This window comes from Candoia aspera, chromosome 1 (assembly GCF_035149785.1).
Source record: "Candoia aspera isolate rCanAsp1 chromosome 1, rCanAsp1.hap2, whole genome shotgun sequence".
Taxonomy (NCBI): domain Eukaryota; kingdom Metazoa; phylum Chordata; class Lepidosauria; order Squamata; family Boidae; genus Candoia; species Candoia aspera.
Window position 1 is genome coordinate 36,558,818 of NC_086153.1, and position 19,075 is coordinate 36,577,892.

At 39.2% G+C, this 19,075-nt stretch overlaps 2 protein-coding genes across 2 annotated transcripts in view; one reads left to right on the plus strand and one right to left on the minus strand.

Moving 5' to 3' along the window:
* Positions 1–5,703, plus strand: part of PYGB (glycogen phosphorylase B) — a 54,784-nt gene extending 49,081 nt beyond the window's left edge. Inside the window, exon 20 of the mRNA XM_063301835.1 lies at positions 663–5,703. Coding sequence (XP_063157905.1) covers positions 663–815 — 153 coding nt within the window. The 3' untranslated portion in view covers positions 816–5,703. The remainder of the gene's footprint in view (positions 1–662) is intronic.
* Positions 5,704–10,016: 4,313 nt separating this feature from the next.
* ABHD12 (abhydrolase domain containing 12, lysophospholipase) overlaps positions 10,017–19,075 on the minus strand; it is a 45,169-nt gene continuing 36,110 nt past the window's right edge. Inside the window, exons 10-13 of the mRNA XM_063301877.1 lie at positions 16,885–16,967; positions 15,977–16,055; positions 14,155–14,282; positions 10,017–13,142 (exon numbers count right to left, since the gene is read on the minus strand). Coding sequence (XP_063157947.1) covers positions 13,094–13,142; positions 14,155–14,282; positions 15,977–16,055; positions 16,885–16,967 — 339 coding nt within the window. The 3' untranslated portion in view covers positions 10,017–13,093. The remainder of the gene's footprint in view (positions 13,143–14,154; positions 14,283–15,976; positions 16,056–16,884; positions 16,968–19,075) is intronic.

The window sequence follows — 19,075 nt, forward strand, 5'->3', positions numbered from 1 at the left end:
CCCGAGAAGTCAGATAATCTGCTATGTATTACCTTGTCCTTGTATTGAATCCTGATTTGTGTCCATTTATTATTTTGTGCAAAGTCTGGCCTGTTTGTCCTTTGTAGAATCCAGAGGGGCATTGCTGGCAGACAGCATGTACCACATTAGAGGAAGAGCGTGTGAAGGTGCCTCTAGCCTTGTGTATGATGTTGTTGGGGGCGTGGGTTCCAAAGATACCTAACTATATGAAATGTAAGAAATAAAAAAGTAATTGTTGAAAGCAGTTAAAGGCAGACTGGATGGCAGTAGGGAAAATCCAATTCCCAATCAATCAAAGCAGGTTGGAGGAGAGTAGACAACAAGAACAGGGAGAGAACAGGCAAGAGAAGCCACAGTTAAATGGTTTATTGCATCTCCAAGAAACTGAAAGCCATGAATTCTGGCTCTGAATTCACCACTTCTTGAGGAGCTGGCTGTCCAATAAATAAAAAATGAACTTGCACTGCATTTCCACTCTTAAAGCTCTAAAGCAGTGTTTCTCAACCGTGGGATCGTTAAGATGTGTGGACTTCAACTCCCAGAATTCTCCAGCCAGCGTTCTCCACACATCTTAAAGATCCCAAGGTTGAGAAACACTGCTCTAAAGATACGAGCCTAACCTCTTTCTCATTTCTTCTTAGAATCCTAGGGAATGGACTAAAAAGGTAATTAAGAACATTGCATGCTCTGGCAAGTTTTCCAGTGACAGGACAATTACTGAGTATGCCAGAGAGATCTGGGGAGTGGAACCTTCTGCTGTGAAAATTCCTCCGCCAAACATACCTAGGGAGTAAATCTGCCATTAGAAGGTGCATGCAGTCACTCTGATGGGCTTCCTGCTGCTGCTGCCGCTGCTGCTGCTGCTGAGACATTCCTGCTTCCCAGTGACTTTTCTGCAGATGAATTCAAACATGTATTTTACCACACATTGCTTGTTTCAGCTTTATAAACATACAGTTGAAATGAGGGCACCTGGTGCTTCAGATCATAGTAAAACAGAGTTGACCAAACCATATGGGCCGGAATAAGATTCAAGATCTGAAACAGAAAGCTCAAGCAAAAAAAAAAGTGTTATAATCTTGCTCTCTTTTAAAAATCTAACTTAACTAATGTGGTTTATATGCATGCCTGCATTATATGCTATGGGGTTCCTCAAGCTCTTGGACTTGTTAGTTCCTATGGCAGTTCCCCTGTCTGGTCAATTAGAAGATGCCAGCAAAGTCCAGAATTGGATGGGGTAGAAAATGTGATTCCACAGGGATAATTGTGTTGCCTTCCGGAGGGAGTTAGACTGGAACTCTTCTGTGACCCAGGAAAATGCATTTTCCGCCTAACTTCCACTGTCTCTTGATTGCAGTGGTGTCTGCAGCAAACTGAGGTTGCATCAAAATGACATACATAGTAGTATCGTGACACAAACTGTGCTCTTAGGTACATGTATCCTGATGACTAACACAAATACCCCATTTGGGGTTTAGCATCATGACACACATTTCATCACTTGTCCCTCTTCCCCCCCACCTTCTCCAATTAGGAGAATCGTTGCTGATCCCCAGGACAGTTCTTTTAACCCAGAATCATTCCAAGCGACCTGTTCGCACAAACTCGCACAGGCTACTTTTTCCCACAGGACATGGAGTTCAAGGAGGATTAATGGTGCCAAAGAACCTGTTTGCATTCCTCTGAAAACAGCATGCCTGTACAACACGTGCCTGTACAACATGTGATTCATAAAGTTAGCACCCAGCCTGGTGCCCTCAAGATGCATTGGGACTGCCCAGCCAGGCTGTATTAAGTCAAATGACCAGCCATATTCTGTGGTCTGCTAGATTCTGTATAGTTTTCAGAGCAAATGGCAGTAAATAAAGAATTAGACATTTGCTCAGCCTCCTGGTAGGCTGCTAAGCTTTGCTTTAGGAGCTAGACTTTATCTGTGTATGTTTCAAATTGTGCAGTTATATGGATTATTTAGGACAATCTTGTATAGAGAGCAGACATTGAAATATCCGTCACTTGTCAGAGTGAAACCTCCACCTCCATCCAGAGTCTTTCCCCAATCAGTGCTGGCTCTAGAGGCCTCGTTTCTAGTATTTTAAAAGTATATTGCATCTTTTGTGAAGCCCCTTGAGTTTTCATTTCAGGCAATAACATCAGCCTTTATGGGATATACCAGGTCGTCTAGCCTGGGTTGCTAAACAGGTGAATGTTTATTTTCTGCAAATACTGAGGAAATTGACTGGAGGAGTTTTAGAAACTAGTAAATCCTTAAATGGCAACTTTATTTGCACTTCAATGTAAATGACCAGAATGGAAATGAACGTATATTCCTATAAGCTTCCAGAACCAAAAAGTTCAGCAAACATGCTGTTTTTCTTTTCAGATTTCTTAGTACTGACATTACCAATCTAATACCAGGTTAATTCCTTCTGTGACCTGATGCCCTCCAAATGTCTTGTGGTAGCAGCTCCCCACCATCAGGGAGTTAACAGGAGCAGGAGGCTAGAGACGGCTGCCTAATCTCTGCCTCTCCTTAGACTAATTTTTAGGTTACCCACAAACAGACAAGACCAATACAACTTTATCGATCGAATGTAGGTAACAGTGGCCACTGCTTTCTGATCAGGCACGCAGTAATAGCACCCCTCACTTAATAGGAGGAAGACTTTATCAAAAACACATGACCACTTTGGTCAAAACTGATACCCTGATCATCTGCTGAGAAGTGAGGATACAGAGCTGATGCAGCTAGCTTCTGCAGTTATTCTAGAAAGCAAACCATTTTTGTTGTACAGCATTCATTTTACATCAGTCTGCTGTATTTTTGTCTAACAAAACTTTGGTGCAGTTTTGCTACATTTAAGCAAGGGATCTTCTGTCAATCTTTTGACAGAAATAAGTAAAATACATGATTTTCTATTTTGCATAGGCCATAACTTTTAACTCGCTAATTAACTGTGCTAGAAATTCAGTTCGTACATGTTTATACAACATTTAAGTATATTATAGAATATATCTGTATCTTTACAGCTACAGTACCTCATTTCAGATGATCTCATATTGGGTTTTCTATCTTATTAAACCAAGACGTTTGTAAGTATGTTATTCACAAGTGCAGCTTCTTTGATCTTCTGTTTTTGGTATGTAGCCATAAATATACAATTATAATTTCCAGGTTCATTCAAACTAGAAAGACTCTTAACACAAGCCAAGCTCTCAAAACTACAGTTGAAGATTTATTTACAATTTAAATTGTTCCAAAACTACTAACCATAATTTTTCAGCTCAGCAAAAATTGGAATCTGTGATTAATTGGAATCTATTTGGTCTGATTGCTACATTTTGTAAAAGAAGGAGAAAAAAATGCCAGTTGTAATAGTAGTAGGCAAATGATTCCTACCAATCTGGGTTTATAAACTGAGATTATACCAACATGGCTACAGTTTTAATCTATAAGGTAGTAATTACTTTCAGAACATTAATTGTGCAGGAGCACTTCAGTTTTCATAGCAAAACCATCATATGTCATATTATGAATTACATTCTGAGTTATGTTCTAGAATGCCCATGCAGGGATGAAAGGTAATCATGAAAGATTATTAATCAGAGGTTGGTAAGAAGAACATGTGTCTGCCTGCCCCCACTGACTGAGGAATTCTCAAAGAACTTCCCTAATTCACCATTTGAAATCACCTGTCATAGAGTATCTTACTTTGATAATTGAAAGATACCCAATACCATAGTGTTGGATGGGTACTGGGAAGTCAATCCAGGAACCTTGCTTTTTTAACCCTTGCAAATTCCTGCTCCTCAGATTCAAAACCACCTTAATTGGCACCTACAGATATTGTTTCTCAGATACAAGGCCACCTTGTGCTTAATCATGAAGGGCAGGCATGATCCAAGAAAACAAAATAGTCATGTAGACATTAATAAAATATTCTGATGTTTCCTGAGTGGGTTATACACTGTCGGGTAGTTACTCATGCAACACATTACATAGAACACGGCCAAGTAAAAGAACATCAAGAAAGAGCATCCAGTAAGTTAAACAATGGAAGTAGATAGTTCTACAAGGCTATGAATCTGCCAATAATATCACTTAAATCATTGGTTCTTGCATTTTTCTTGTGCTGACAAGCAAAGGTTCAAATCCTTTGTCTTATAAAACAGCTACAGACAGTAATATTTGCATAACCTTTTAGATTCTTGCTTTAGTATTATCAGCTAGGGGCCTAATCTGACTTCCATAGCACTGAAAATAAAGAATTAAGCAGAGGTGGCCATGTCCACTGGGGCCCGCTTTAAGGGATGACATTCCCTGGTCAGTTTACTAAAATGAAATTGTACGAAATTGTACCCCAAATTGTACCCCAAATTAATCAAAATATTTCTTTAGCTAGACTGGTCCCAATCCAGCCAATGTTACTCTTTAATAAGCAAAGTGGTATTTATGTCCTACAAAGGATGAAAGGAATGTAGCTAACTATAATTGGATTGAGCAATTTCTTGGCTGGTCACTGAAAATAGGAGTAAATCAACAAAGACAGAGAAAAGCTTTAAAATACTGGCAATTAAGAGTTAGCCTTTAACTTGTTGAAGGTTTTGAATCAGCAATTTCTCATGCATGCTTCATGTAGAGTTTATGTAAGATCAAAAAAGTCTATTCTTTCCTTCCTGGTTCATAGCTTCCCTCAAGAAGTAAAATTGCAGTGAAACTGTAGTTAGATAGCAGGTTCACAACAAGTAAGTAGTTGAATATGAAAGCTCTGTTGAAAAAGCATTGAGAAATTCACTATATGTTGTCATCAGGCTGCACATGAAAGCCATCCTTAAGGGCATTTGAGACAAGGGCTAGTCTTCACAGTATATTGTACCTAGTAGCTTTATTTAGTTGTTCTTAGAAAATAACCATTCTGCTTGCCTTCCATTGCATGGCCAAATTTATCCCCATATTGGAGTAAATAGATGGGCCATTCCAGGTTTAAAGCTCATAGATTCTGGATATTGGCTGGGTATACATCCTTTCCATGTGTTTTTATCAAAGACAGAACATATGTAATTAAGGAATTCCAGGGAGCACAATATTGTGTTTAAGGAATGCTGCTAAACTTTTGATAGGAATTGTTTTTAGACTGGTTACAGTTCAGTGTTCCTATGATTTATTTTGCTGCCATGAAATGCTTCAAATAAGGGAACAAAGTTGAATTACTCTTCTCAGCATGTACAGAACATTTTTTCCTAAAGAAATTGTGTGGAATGTGTTGCTGTTATTATTTAAATCTAAGCAAAGTAAAGCATCACAGGTTTTTGCTGATTAAGTCTTATCATGTCTTGAGATTTGTGCATAAAATACTGCATGTTTGCAAGCATTCCCATCTCACATGTATTTTGCATTACACTCTTAAGAATTTGTTGTTCTATTCCCAGTTATTTTTCTTCATGGTCTGTAAAACTATTGTGAGCAACTCTTACTTCAGACAGAATATCTCTCCAAGCAAGAATTAGCCAGGCAGGAGGGTGGAGCAAGCAAATTAGCAGTTACTGTGCTTGCTAAATAAATGTATTTGTCACGATCATGCCATTTACAAAACTAATTTTGAGTTTATGTGTGTGGGTGTGTTTATGATACGTTACTGTTATTCCCCTGTGTTTTCAAAACATATTAAACTTCCATGAACATTGCACTTGATTTAGCTTTTGCTTTGGAATGGAATTACAGAATTGCTGCATTATTAAAGCCAGTGTAATAAATGTAATGTGATAGCTGCAAGAGTGAGGTCCAAAGCAGACTTTAATTCCATTATGTGGCTTGGCTTGACCTAAATAATTCATGGTCTCACTACAGTTTGGGGAGCTCTAGTATTTACTCATCCTTAAAGAAAATACTAGAGCCCCAAAAGCTGCACTGAGACCATGGATGATTTAGGGGAACATCTTTTAACACTTGGTCCCCTAAATAGTTCTTCCTAAATTTCTCTCTCCTCCCACAGTAAATAGCAGGCATAGGAAAAGGAATCAGTTCTAATTGGTGCAATGGGGAGGAGTTGAAAGCATCTCTGACCCCACTTTACAGTCCCAGCTGAAATTGGGCTCCCAAAACTTCCAGTCACCAAAATAGCTGATACAATGTTTACGTCTAGTTTGACTGAGATGTAACTGAAAATCCCACCATTCTCACCATAGAGTCATTAAATAGCCATTCTTAGGTTGTGTTCTCAGCAGTGGCATGGGGATGATACTCATTCAAAGTTACATCTACGAAGATGGCAAATTAATTTAGATATTAACTGGAATTTTATATTGTGTTTATTAGGCACCTTGCCTTGAGTCACACAAATGCAGGATATAAACCTAGTAATAAAACTATTCCACTCACTCTCTATTTTGTTACCAAATGATTCTGTGAAGTAGGTTATGCTGCAAGAGTATGATTGAACCAAGTCTGCTTAGTGAGTTTTACAACTGAGTGGGAATTGAAATAAGCCCTCCTGGGCAGCTGAGAATGAAACCTCTATGTTTTTTGATACACGCTAGATACACTGCCACATATTTTTAAGCCACTAGAAGAGAATATACATAGATCAGGGTTGAACTGTGGAGTCCTTGGTGCTCTCTGAACTTGTTTGCTTGCAGACGTTTCATTGCAAACACATTGCAGTAACCCAGAACACCAGAAAAAGGAAACAGATCATCTATACAACAACTTCCAACAAAAATGGATACCCCCACAACTTTATCAAAAAGTGCCTGACCACCCAACCCACTATAGCACAACCAACACAAGCTATGAAAAGGATAACACTGCCATACATCAGAAACATATCAGAAACAACCAATAGACTATTATTACAACCACACGGTGTCAGCGTAGCACATAAACCAACTAAAGCCTTCCAAAACATCTTAAGTAAACAAAAAGACTCAATAGTCAAGAAAAAACAGGAGTCATCTACAACATACAGTGCAAAGACTGTAACAGCCACTATGTAGGACAGACAGGCAGAAGACTAGCAGAGCACATCCACGAACATCCACTAGCAGTCAGAAGACACAATGAAAACTCCTTAATCTCAACACGTTGACAGACTCAACCATAGTTTCAACTGGGAAACTGAGCATCCTAGTCCAAGCTAAATCCAAAAACACTACAGAATTCCTGGAAGCTTGGCATTCAGACAAATCAGCCATCAATAGACACATAGAGATAAGCCACATTTACACACCATTCAAGAGAGACAATAAAGCTAAGGAAACAAGGACCAGAACACATCCTCTCCAGCAAACAACAGCCAGATAAGCAGGGATAGCATCAGACAAACAAGGAGAAAACAATACCCTAATCAAGGACCTACCAAGGAGAAAACCACACCCCCACCAACACTAGCAAGGGAAGCTACTGTATATAAATGGGGAGCAAACCCCACACTCACTAGCATTAATGATGTTACCTAGTTGGGTAATGGAACATCTGCAAACACCAAGCTCAGAGAACACCAAGGACTCCACATTTTAAGCCACTCATCATGAGAAAAATAGGAACATAGGTTTTGAGGGACAATATGATTATTTAGAAAAAATTATTTGGGTTTATTAGGTAGCATGATAAACATGTGAATGTTAGGCTTACTCCTCCAAGATAGAGTTGTCCCAGTGAAATCAAATACTTAAATGAAAGATGAGTAGCTTTAGCCACAGAGATTTTGATTGGTTTACTTGAAACAAAGTTGCAGCTTCATCTCAACTGGCCATTTTCCAGAACTTCCCGGAGGGCTTTTGTCATTTTAGGATGATACCTGTCCTGGGATTAGTTGACAGAGTCCAATTTCTTATTTTGAGTCCAGGGAAAGCTTGTCTCTCAATCCCTAGAGCTGTCTTGTGAACAAATGAGTAGACTGATGTTCCTTAACAGCTCAGTGTACTTTAAATTGTCACCTATATTAATTAAAATTCTTTGCAATTTCTTTGACTTATATGGCCACCCAAAAAACAGGATAAAAATAATAAAACAAAAATATAAATAACATAAAATAGCAGCCAAGCAACAACACTAACAATAATCCCAATCAACACAGTCAAGAAACCGGTTTACCCAGTCAGGTGGACTCCACTCTTGAAGTTTTTCAAATGGAAGCTGAATGCACTGGACAATGATCTAAAAGATTCCTTCCAACTCCTACTTTCAATGCTTTTCTTCCCCACAAGGGAAGTTCATGGGAGACTTGAGCAAATTCCTTCTTTTGTGTCCTGTGGCCACAAAAGACTGAAGCAGCAGAGATTTAAGGCAGTGGTTCTGGGTAGTGTGTGGTACTGTATAACTGGTGGAACAGATTACAAAATCATTGTTTTTCTTAAAGTCTTAGTGATAGAGCCATGGAATGGCATAAGAATTGCAATTAAAGTTATCAGTTCTTAAAATCTGAAGCACTCGAGTGGCTTACACATACTTGATACATTTTATGATGGTTGGTCACACAGCCAGATGTTTAGCCTGGATTTGGCATTTTTGTCCACTTACTGAGTCCTTCCCAAGGTCCTGGGATAGGCAGATGTTGTTTAATAATATTTAAAGGTTTCATCACAGGATGTAAGCTATTCCAAATAAAGCTGCCTTTTGCAATTGACTGATTTTGTCAATGCCGATGGTGTTCAAGTGGTGCTTCAGATGTTTTGGAATTACTAGTACCATTACTATTATTGCTATCCAGATGGCTTTTTCCATACATTTCTAAATAGGTTTCTGACAAATGTAGTGTAACTGTAACAGAAGTCCCCAGCACAGTGAGCAAATCTGAATTTTGGGAATTTAAGCCTAATAGTTATTTTTTTAAAAAGGCACCAATTTACCAGAATGCTGCTATTCCCTCTAGCTTCCTCTCCTGTAGGCCATGCCATAGTACCCTTTGTTTGTTCTTCTGGGCAGGTGATCACATCACTTCCAAAGCAAGCACTTCACCAGAAGCCACCCATTTTTATTCACTGTGAAAGCACACAGGACTCTTTAGAGCCGGGGTTCTTAAACTGACGGTAATTTGGGCATATCCTGGGGTAATGGAGCAATTTGTAATTGTTTGTGAGTCAAGGATCCAGTATGGGCATGCCATGACACTTGTGTAAAACAAGAGTCTAGTTTTTTGGGGGTGGGGGTAATGACATTATTCGAAACAAGGAAAGGGATAATTGGGTCAAACAGTTTAACAATCACTGCCTTAGAGATACAGAAGCATTTCTGAAAATAAATCTAACGCTGGAGGCTATTGCTTTGCTTTATACCAGCTTCCCGACTGATTTCAAGTGTATCTACGCTACAGACCTCAAACTAGGATTGTATTTTTTTTCCACTTGGGATCGCTGTGAAAGGGCAGAGGATAAGGGAAGCCTCCTGAAGAACAACATCCAGGATTTTCTGGAAGAGGTCATGACAAACATGAAAAATCTATACAAGTTTATAGGCAATACGTATAGAACACCTGAGAGTCCCTTCTGTAAATGAGCAGTATTTTTAAGATGATCATTCCTGAATGGTAGTAGTAAGAAAGTTGATTAAAGTCACAAACAGCAATCCAAAGAATTTAAAGTCTCAAGGCATACAGAAATCTTCTATTTCATTCATACTGGAAATTCAGTTTTTTTAAAAGTCCCCTGAACTCAAGCAAATACTCGTGTCCAAATGTAAGCTCAATGGATGTGCAAAATTGGTCACAGAAAAATTGTCAAGTTGTTGGCCACAATGTAACTCACAAATTACATAGTGTATTTCCTCTGACAAGAATTGAAATAATGAAATCATTTGTTCCTACATTAACCCAGAGCAACTCACAACGTACAGAATTCTGTGAGTAGCAGAAGGCCTGTACCCACATGCACATCTCTGCAGTTGTTTGGATCCCAATCAGTATGTCACTATTTTAAATTCTCTTTCTGACATTTTCCTGAACATGAGCAGAAATGCCAGCAGTCCATAATTTATACTAAACAAAATAAAGCTACCTCCAAAAGAAGTCATAAATCATTTGTTTTATTAAAACTACACACTGTTTAGATAAACATTTCAATTTCAATGCATGTTATTGGCCTAACAATTGGAACAGATGTGTCAGAACAAACAGCACCGTGCATGCTTTGGATCTAATTTCTGTTGCACTGGCAGAGTTGACATCGCCACATTAGTCTGTACTTTTATCAACACTAAAGGAGGTGTCAGCAGGAGCAGCGCTAGACAAAACGTTCTCTCGGTTTCTTCAAAAGAGCCAAAACGGCATTTTTGCCTTTGTTAATGCAATAATCCTAAACACGAGGCAGGGGATAAAAGATGAAATTTTATGTGGCACAATTATCTTGGAAGTTACTGTGAATCAAAACTGATGGATTGCATAACCGCAGAAAGCCTCGATGCAAAGAACAAGCTACTGTTTGCACACACAATGAATCTGCAAGTTGTGTGTGTCTGATACATGCAAAATGTAATATACAGACAATATTAGTAGACAGTACCCTCTATATCTTTCAGACTAAAAAATTATTCTAAGTATTAGTACCTAGTCTATTATGCCCAATATTGAATGTTTAAGACATGACACATTTCAGGGCCAACTTCACAAAAAGTGGGGTCACTGTAAAGCAGTCTGCTTCAGCCCATCAGCCACAATGGCTCATGATTCCTTTGCTCTAATTGCTCACCATGCCATGCCTGCATTGAATTGTGTTAGCAAAACAAAATATGTGCAAATAGCAAAATATACACTGTACTACCTAAGCCAGCCTTCTCTAGCTTCCTCCCTAACGTGTGGCCCCTACCATTCTTAGCCAATATAGAACTGAAGTCCCAACATATAAGGAGGGCTCCCAGGTTGAGGAAGACTGACCTAAATGAACATCCACGCTATCCTTTTTGCCATGAGAGATGTAGATTTTACAAGTCTCGAAAACAGGCATTAGTAATCACAATGGCAGTTTTTGGATGATCATGTCCCAGCTTTACAAGCAAAGTTACACAGGAATGTTATGCACTCATGAACAATCACTTTGTTCCTCCTTTGCATGAACTAGGGAACGGATCAAGTCTCAGTAAACCACAGCCCCACATAACATCCAAACTGGAAATTAGTGTTAATGGCTCCTAAACAAGCTAGGATATAGAATCCATTTTTAAACAATGGCTTTATAATTTGTCTGGTTTGAAAGACACTACCCATAGTTTCTCAGCCCAAACTATGGTTCACTGCAACTTTTGGCTTGTTTCATCACACATAAAGAACAAAACATTTATGTGCATGTGGGAGGATTATACATATCTCCATTTATTAAGGCTATGCAATACTTCAGATTTTATTTGGAAGAAGTGGTTTGGAATGCACGGCACTGCGAAAGCAGCCCTGGTCTTCAGCTCAGTCAAGAAGCCACATCAGCTTCCAGGATCACACAACGGCAGCAGAAACCTCCTTGGCAAAAGTCACTGCAGCTTTAATGAGTCACCTCTTTCCAATCAAAATGAAAGCAATTACAGCACTGCTGTTGATTAAGCCAAAACTGGGGAAAGGGACTAGGTTTTCATAAAATACATGATTTGGTCAGTCTCAAAAGCGGTACATGAAAGCCAGATTCAACATTTGTTAAAACTAATTGTTTCAACAATTAGTTAAAACAATTATAGCATATAATTAGTTAATTATAGCAAAAGAAAAACGTTCTTTGTTCACATCTTGTGCTAACTGAAGGGAACATTCAAAGCCGGTCTGGTAGGTTTCGTACATCACAGGTTTTAATAATATACGTAGCAAACTAAAACCAATCTTCAGTTTTTACAGTAGGAAGGAATTACTTTAATGATCAGGGATAAAGTATCGTTAACATAAGAATGTATCACTTTCAATACCTTTGGTTGACTTGGGTAATATTCAGCATTCCATGTGCGTAGTTTCACTGCTGAGAATTCAGAATTCCCAAAGAAAATGCACATCAAAGGAGATCAGCTTAAAGGGTTGATTTCCTTCCCTCGTATATAAAAAGGAAGTTTTTGACCAGCTCTAATGTACCTGAGCATTTTGAAGGAAATAGTTAGGATGGGGTGTCTGAAGAATCACGATGGTTTAAAATGGTATCATTTCTTTTTCACTCTCAAAGTGCTTGTATGTCTCTCTATGATTAGAAGAGACTGGAAGACATCTTTACCACACAGGCTCCAACAATTCTGAACTGAAAGACACCTTCTGTTAACAGAATAGTTACCTCAAACAACTTCCAAGGATAATTTTTAATCAGTACAGTCTATGTCACTTAAGGGATATATATGTCCAAAGAAAATGGTTTGAAAAGTAGGGAGGCAGGATTTCAGGGTGGATGTGTGCCTGTAGACTGAGGTATGGTAAAGATTTTTATATATTACTTCTGCCTGGGCAACTTGAAAGCAAACAAATAAAGGGAAAATTAGCTGCTATTAAATTACAATGATCAAATGGACATCTCTTTTTAAAGGTAAGCCATCCTTCAATTCATTGTGAAATGTTTTCTTGTATGCCTGTCTGGGTTCTAAAATTAATCTAAAAACTACATCATCATCTCCAACTCCCAAAGAGATAACTGACAGGAGAAAAACATCCCTTACCAAACTAAATTCTAGAAGAGAACCTGCAACTCAAATAAAGTAGAGACAGCACTGAAAAATTGTAAGAATTACATTTTTGCAGATAACTATAGTCCATTTATGTTTTAGAGTGCAAGTTCTTTCATCTTGTAAAGAGCTGTTGTAACAATCCAGCACAATATTGTAGGAATATTTATAACTTCTGGGAGAAAACGGGGGCATGGGGGTGGGGGTGGGGAGTTGCAAAGTCTTTATTGTGCTTGAACTTAATTGTTCCACTATTTTGCTCCCTTATTCTTTAGAAATAATAAAAAAGGACACAGAATCCAACTACATTCATTCTTCTTATCTACTATCCCACAACCTGGGATTTCAAGGTATCTTTTAGAACTGAAGCCAGAATCAGTGGCATATCCAGTGCTTGGGTTTCAGTAATGGCAGACTTTTTTTCTTTCTCTTTTTTAAAGATGGTATGATCTTAAGTCTACCATGTTAAAGTCTTCCGTGATGATGGTGATGTACAGATTTTCCAAGGAATTCCCTAGGAAGGGGGGAAAAAAAACAGCTGTTTATTGTGTCAAATATTTTGCTATTTTAGGTTCATCCACTTTCTTCCCAAATTTAAGATTAGTGAGCATACAAGACAAGTGCTCCCTTTCCAGGATGGATCAATGGAAGTTTTTTAAATGCTGTGATAAGGTGAAAGCACAAACAGCTTATCAAATCTGTGACCTGATCTTTTGTAACAGTGAACTCCTATAGTTGTTTGCCTTTACATAGCTGGGAGGAAACTGGGGCATAATGGATACGCTCTGGAAAGAAAAATAGGAACCTACATCTAACAAGATTAAAAATAATGGAATTGGTGTATCCAAACCAAGCTGGGCATGGAGGAGACTCAGTGCATTGACCTGTTTGCCCCCTTCACACATAAAGCAGGAGTTGGGGGTGGGGCTGTCAGGAAAACAAGATACTGCATCTTGACCCTGAAGCTTCAGGGACTGTTCCCCCAACTTGCTCTAAGACAAGAATATGAAATAAATTGACATTTCACAAGAAGGGAAGCAGGACAAACAAACAGAGACAGCTCTGCTCCTTCTCCTTGCATCCATGCTTTATGCAAAAATCTAATTCCTGCCATTCCCACCTTGTCGTATGCATATGTGGAATAGGCATTTGAATAAACACACAGCAACCATAATCAGGTCTAGTTTCAATCTCAGTTGGTAAAATGTTAAAACAAATTTAAATCATGGAACTCTGAAGAGGATCTTTTGAGGGAGATGGGCAGTAGCAAAATTTGAATAAAATAAATAAATAATAAATATGTGTACATGCACACATGCACCTACAGAACAAGGAAGTCCTTTACTGCTAAACATTCATGTCATAAAAACAGTGTCAAAATATTCAGTTGTATCACCCTCCTCCACTGTAATACAGTAGCACTGGAAAAACTACCCTCCAGATGTCATGGACTACATCTGCCAGAACTGCCAACCAGCTCAGCCCGGACTATCATTATGTACACTATGAATTACCCCTTTAGTTACCGTAATATCCGAGGTAGCTCAGGGCTCTTGTAGATGTATTTATGCCTGTAGCCTAGGTCTGTGTGAAATGGAACAAACTGTACTTTGTAATCACGAAAGCTCCGAGATGGGGCAGCAATGTTGTATAGCTGTAAAGACATTTAAAAGGAAATGCAAGATGACAAAATATGGACTTACAGAATCCAATCATAAATATTATGCAAAGTAGTGATATTTTTATTTCTATTTTTGAATCAATTACACAGCAATCTAATGCATATTCACCAATTGCCTCCAACACAGGAGACTATACTACCCGTATTTTTGAGGATATGCTTTCGAAATTACTTCAAGTTGGATACCTATAGTACCTTTTGATCATTCCACTGTACTAGTATGGTAGTTTACTAGTACAGTGGAATGATCAAAAGGTACTGTAGGTATCCAACTTGAAGTAATTTCGAAAGCATATCCTCAAAAATACAGGTGGTATAGTACTTACTGTACTAGTAAGGTAGTTTGGCAAAGCCTCGTGTGGCGCAGAGTGGTAGGCCTCAGTATTGCAGCCAAAACTCTCCCCATGACCCAAGTTCAGTCCCAGCGGAAGCTGGATTCTTGGGTAACCAGCTCAGGTCGACTCAGCCTTCCAACCTTCCAAGGTCGGTAAAATGAGTACCCAGCTTGCTGGGGAAGGTGACTATTGGGGAAGGCAATGGCAAACCAACCTGCTATAGTCTGCCAAGAAAACGTTGTGAAAGTGGCATCCCCCCAAAGGGTCAGACGTGACTCGGTGCTTGCACAGGGAACCTGTCACCTTTCACAATAAGGTAGTTTACCGAACTATGAAAGCAAAAGATTTCAATTTAATCTCCAAATTTACAGACTTAAGTGGGCATTTGAAACCTTATGTTCACAATGTATGGATCTAAACTACTATTTATCATATTTAAATTAAATACAAATTAGTACAAGTCTTTGGACCTAAGTTCAACAAAAGTGGTAATTACAGAAAAAGGGTCCCTCAGCATTAATCAAAAATGGCAATTTTTCAGATAATGCACTGTTATAATGATATATGTTTTAATTGTGTTTTAACTGTTGAATTTTTAATTGTTAGTTTTTTATGATTGTTTTTTACTGTACACTGTCCAGAATCACAAATCTGTGAGATGGGTGGCTATATAAATATGATAAACAAAGTCATTCTGGCAAATGGAATGATGAGAGTTACAGTCTAATACATGTGGAAGGCACTGAGTTGGATAAAATTCAGTTTTTCTCTTACATACATTTTTCTGACTTTTCATTCTATAGTACACAAAGAGAGAACTTCTTTGATGATTGTACAGACCTAACTGTTTCTATCTCTAGATACAGGACAGCTGTCAATTCCCACTGGTCAATTCCCACCAGTTCCAACAATGGTGACTAAAACCAAGCAGTGGTAAGAAGTCCAGATTAACTACTGTTGAGTTTAGAATATAAAACCATGCACATGTCACACTGTTATTTCACATCCTCCTCTGATGCCCCCTCAATGGAAGAAACTACATCCATCTCATTCTCAGCCGTTTTAAAAGCCTGCTGCGTAGGGATGGGAAGTAGAGAAAAAGATTGCTTGAGGACTGTTCAATGACAGACAGTTAAGCCATCTGTCTCCACCACCATCACCCTCTGAAAATGCTTTTCTTCCAGTAGCAGCAGCCAAGTTTTGACATGTTATCAGTGATCTGCCTCACAGAAATTAAGCTGCAAACATCCAAGCCCTCTGTTACTATTCTAGCTCTTTCAGGATATTTCTATTGTTATGATAGGGGACAGGAGTTAAAAAATGAAGCAGCACCTTTTTTCCAAGATGAAATGGAACAACAGGATCATCTTCAGCATGAAGAATAAGCAGAGAGCATGAAATGTGCTTCACGCTGTAAAGAAAGCACACACCAAATATAATTAATCAAGTATGTTTAAAAAAATAGGAACACCATCTGAATACTTATGACCTTATTCAGGATTAACTGATGCAAAGTTCAGAATCACAGAATTTCATGTTTGGGGACTTTATTTTATTTTGCTAGTTTGAGGATTTGAAAAAATAAGTCTTCCAATGCAGATTGCATTTGTGCAATTTCATTCATAAATAAAATAAAATAAAATGTGCTTTCCAATACAAAATGAAATAGCTTGAAAGAGTACAAATCTTGATTTTCTAAAGACACAACTACGGAGACCAAAATGCATCACCCAAAAGGCTGTAAGTCTGCTAGACAGAAGGTTTCTGTTTGCTACAATGAATTCCTGGTTTTTTGGAAAAAAGTACATTTTCCTGAGGCCAAGGTAGCTGACCTGGAAAAGCTGAGATAGGTTCATCCATGGGAACATAACTCTGTGTCAACCTTTCAGGATATCAGAGCTTTTTTTGTCCCTGAAAACCTCAATCAGCAAGCAGGGGCGGGAGGGTGGAAGAATCAATAGATACAATTTTTTTTTTAATCTGTTCAATCATGTCCAATTCTCAAAGACATCCTAGACAAGTCCCTGCAGTTTTCTTGGCAAGGTTTTTCAGAAGTGGTTTGCCATTGCCTCCTTCCTAGGGCTGAGAGAGAGTGATTGGCCCAAGGTCACCCAACTGGCTTTGTGCCAAAGGTGGGACTAGAACTCCCGGTCTCCCGGTTTCTAGCCTGATGGCTTAACCACTACACCAAACTGGCTTTAAATATTTAAAATAAATAAACAAAAACAATATTTACTTACTTCTCATCATTGGCAAACCTTATTCCACTTGATGTGATAGGGTCAAGGAAAAACCAGTCAAATCCTGGGAAATATCTATAGATCTGGAAAAAGTTTGCAAGATGTCACAGGCGAATCTTCTGTTTATGGTATAGGCTTATAGGAGTATAAGGAGTATAACTGAAGAATTCATAAGCACAACATTGTTTTTAGTCACAAATTATTCATGCCTTGTTTACATCCCAGTTTCACTACAGGTAATCCTCGCTTAATGACCCTAACTGGGACCAGAGTTTCCATTGTTAAGCAAAATGGTTGTTAGGCAAAACATCACATAACTGCATCGCTTAGCAACAGCCGTTCCTGTAGTTCTGGTTGTGGTCATTAGGCGAGGACCATGCCATCATTAAGCAAGGACTTCACACTTCTCCTGCCCTGCATGAACTGCCAGCTCCATCCTGCTGCCTCCTCCCCAACCAGGCCTGGTGAGCTGCCCTGCCACACTTGCCTCCACTTCAACTTCCCACACCCACCTATCTCCTCATCATCTCTGTCCTTCTGGCTGCCCTGGACTCCGCTGCCGCCTACCCCTGCCACCCTCTGCCACTCCCAGTTGATCTCTGCCATCTTCTTCCTCCCACTGCTGATAAGGCACACTCTGCGAGGTGACAGAGGAGCCTTGTGGAGGCATCGCAAAGGGCCAGCAGCTGTCTCAGCCAGGTGTGTCCTGTCAGCAGCGGAAGATGGTGAAGGCCAGCTGTGGGTAGTGGGGGGCCGCAGGTGCAACAGAGTGCACGGCAGCAGGGGTGCAGGCAGAGTGTAGGGTGGCGGGGGCAATGGGTGGCCGAGTGCAGAATGGCCAAAAGGGCAGAGATGGGGGGAGACAGGCAGTGAGGGGTGTTGAAGTGCACACTGTTGTAAATGTGGGCGGGCTGCCAAGTACCTAAAATTTGATTACATGCTGGCGGAGGCGCACTGCAATGGTCAAAACTTCAAGGACCAGTCGTAACTACCATTCATTCAGCACCTTCATAACTTTGAACAGTCAGTGAATGAATGATTGTTAAGCAAGGACTACCTGCACTGCAATACACTCTATACAGGCTCACTTTGCAAAGCGCCTGGAAGCTAGATTGGTAAAATATGGCTTTGGTTTGCTAAAGTTAATGCTAACTAATGTATAACACTGGGATTACTCTTTCAACTGACTATCAACTGCTTTCTAGACAGTCTAATGTGGTGCTATTATATTGGCTGGTGCTAATGTATCGGCTAAATGGTTTAGGGCCTGAACATGTGATGGGGGCATCTCTCCCATTATAAACCTGTTCAGATGTTTAAGATCTGCAGGAGAATCCCTTCTGAAGATGTCCACACTTGCTGAGACCCATCTATTAGGCTGAATACACTCTTCATATTTGGACCCTATTATCTCAGGAGAGCAGTTAGGATACATCCCTTCAGCAACAATTTGGCACATAAACTAAATAATGGTAATACTAAAACAAGAAGCATAATAATGTATCTTACTCATATAAGTACATAGCTGCCCTCTCAAAATGATTCAGGGCAGTATACAATTAAAAAATGAAGTACAAAAATGTCATAAGATATGAAATATAAGTATTTTTACAAAAATATTTTCAAAAGTCAACATCAAAATTTTGATTTTACATTATTTCATTAAACAGGCCAACATTTCTTGAGATTACCTGGATGGGAGTTGGGGGGGGGAGATGGCCAGGAATTCTTATCCTATTCTTCGTGCTTGTAGCAAGTGGCAGAATTTGGCTGACCTTGGCAGGGTCAAGCCTACTTACTACTTGGACATGAGCTTCCAAGAAAGATCAGGGCTGTAGGCTAGACTGGTAATTTTTTTAAAAAAGCACATTCTGGAAGGTGGTGGTGGCAACCACTTCCATAGTTCTGCTAAGAAAACTATATGGACGTGTCCATGAAATTCTAGAAGTTAAGCTGGATTTGAAGATGACTTTATTCTGTTGTAGCAGTGAAGGATATACTTCTTGGGATCATATTGGGTCCTTCAATGCAACAAGAGGAGGAAAAAGGGAGGAAAGATTACAATTCTTTCTTCTAAGGATAAGAATAAAGAAATTTATCTTTACTGGGGGATCATTCTATCGTGCTGGACCTCTTGATAAGAAGAGCTGTACTTTTTAAAAACTGACCAATGTGATAAAGAGGAAGCAGT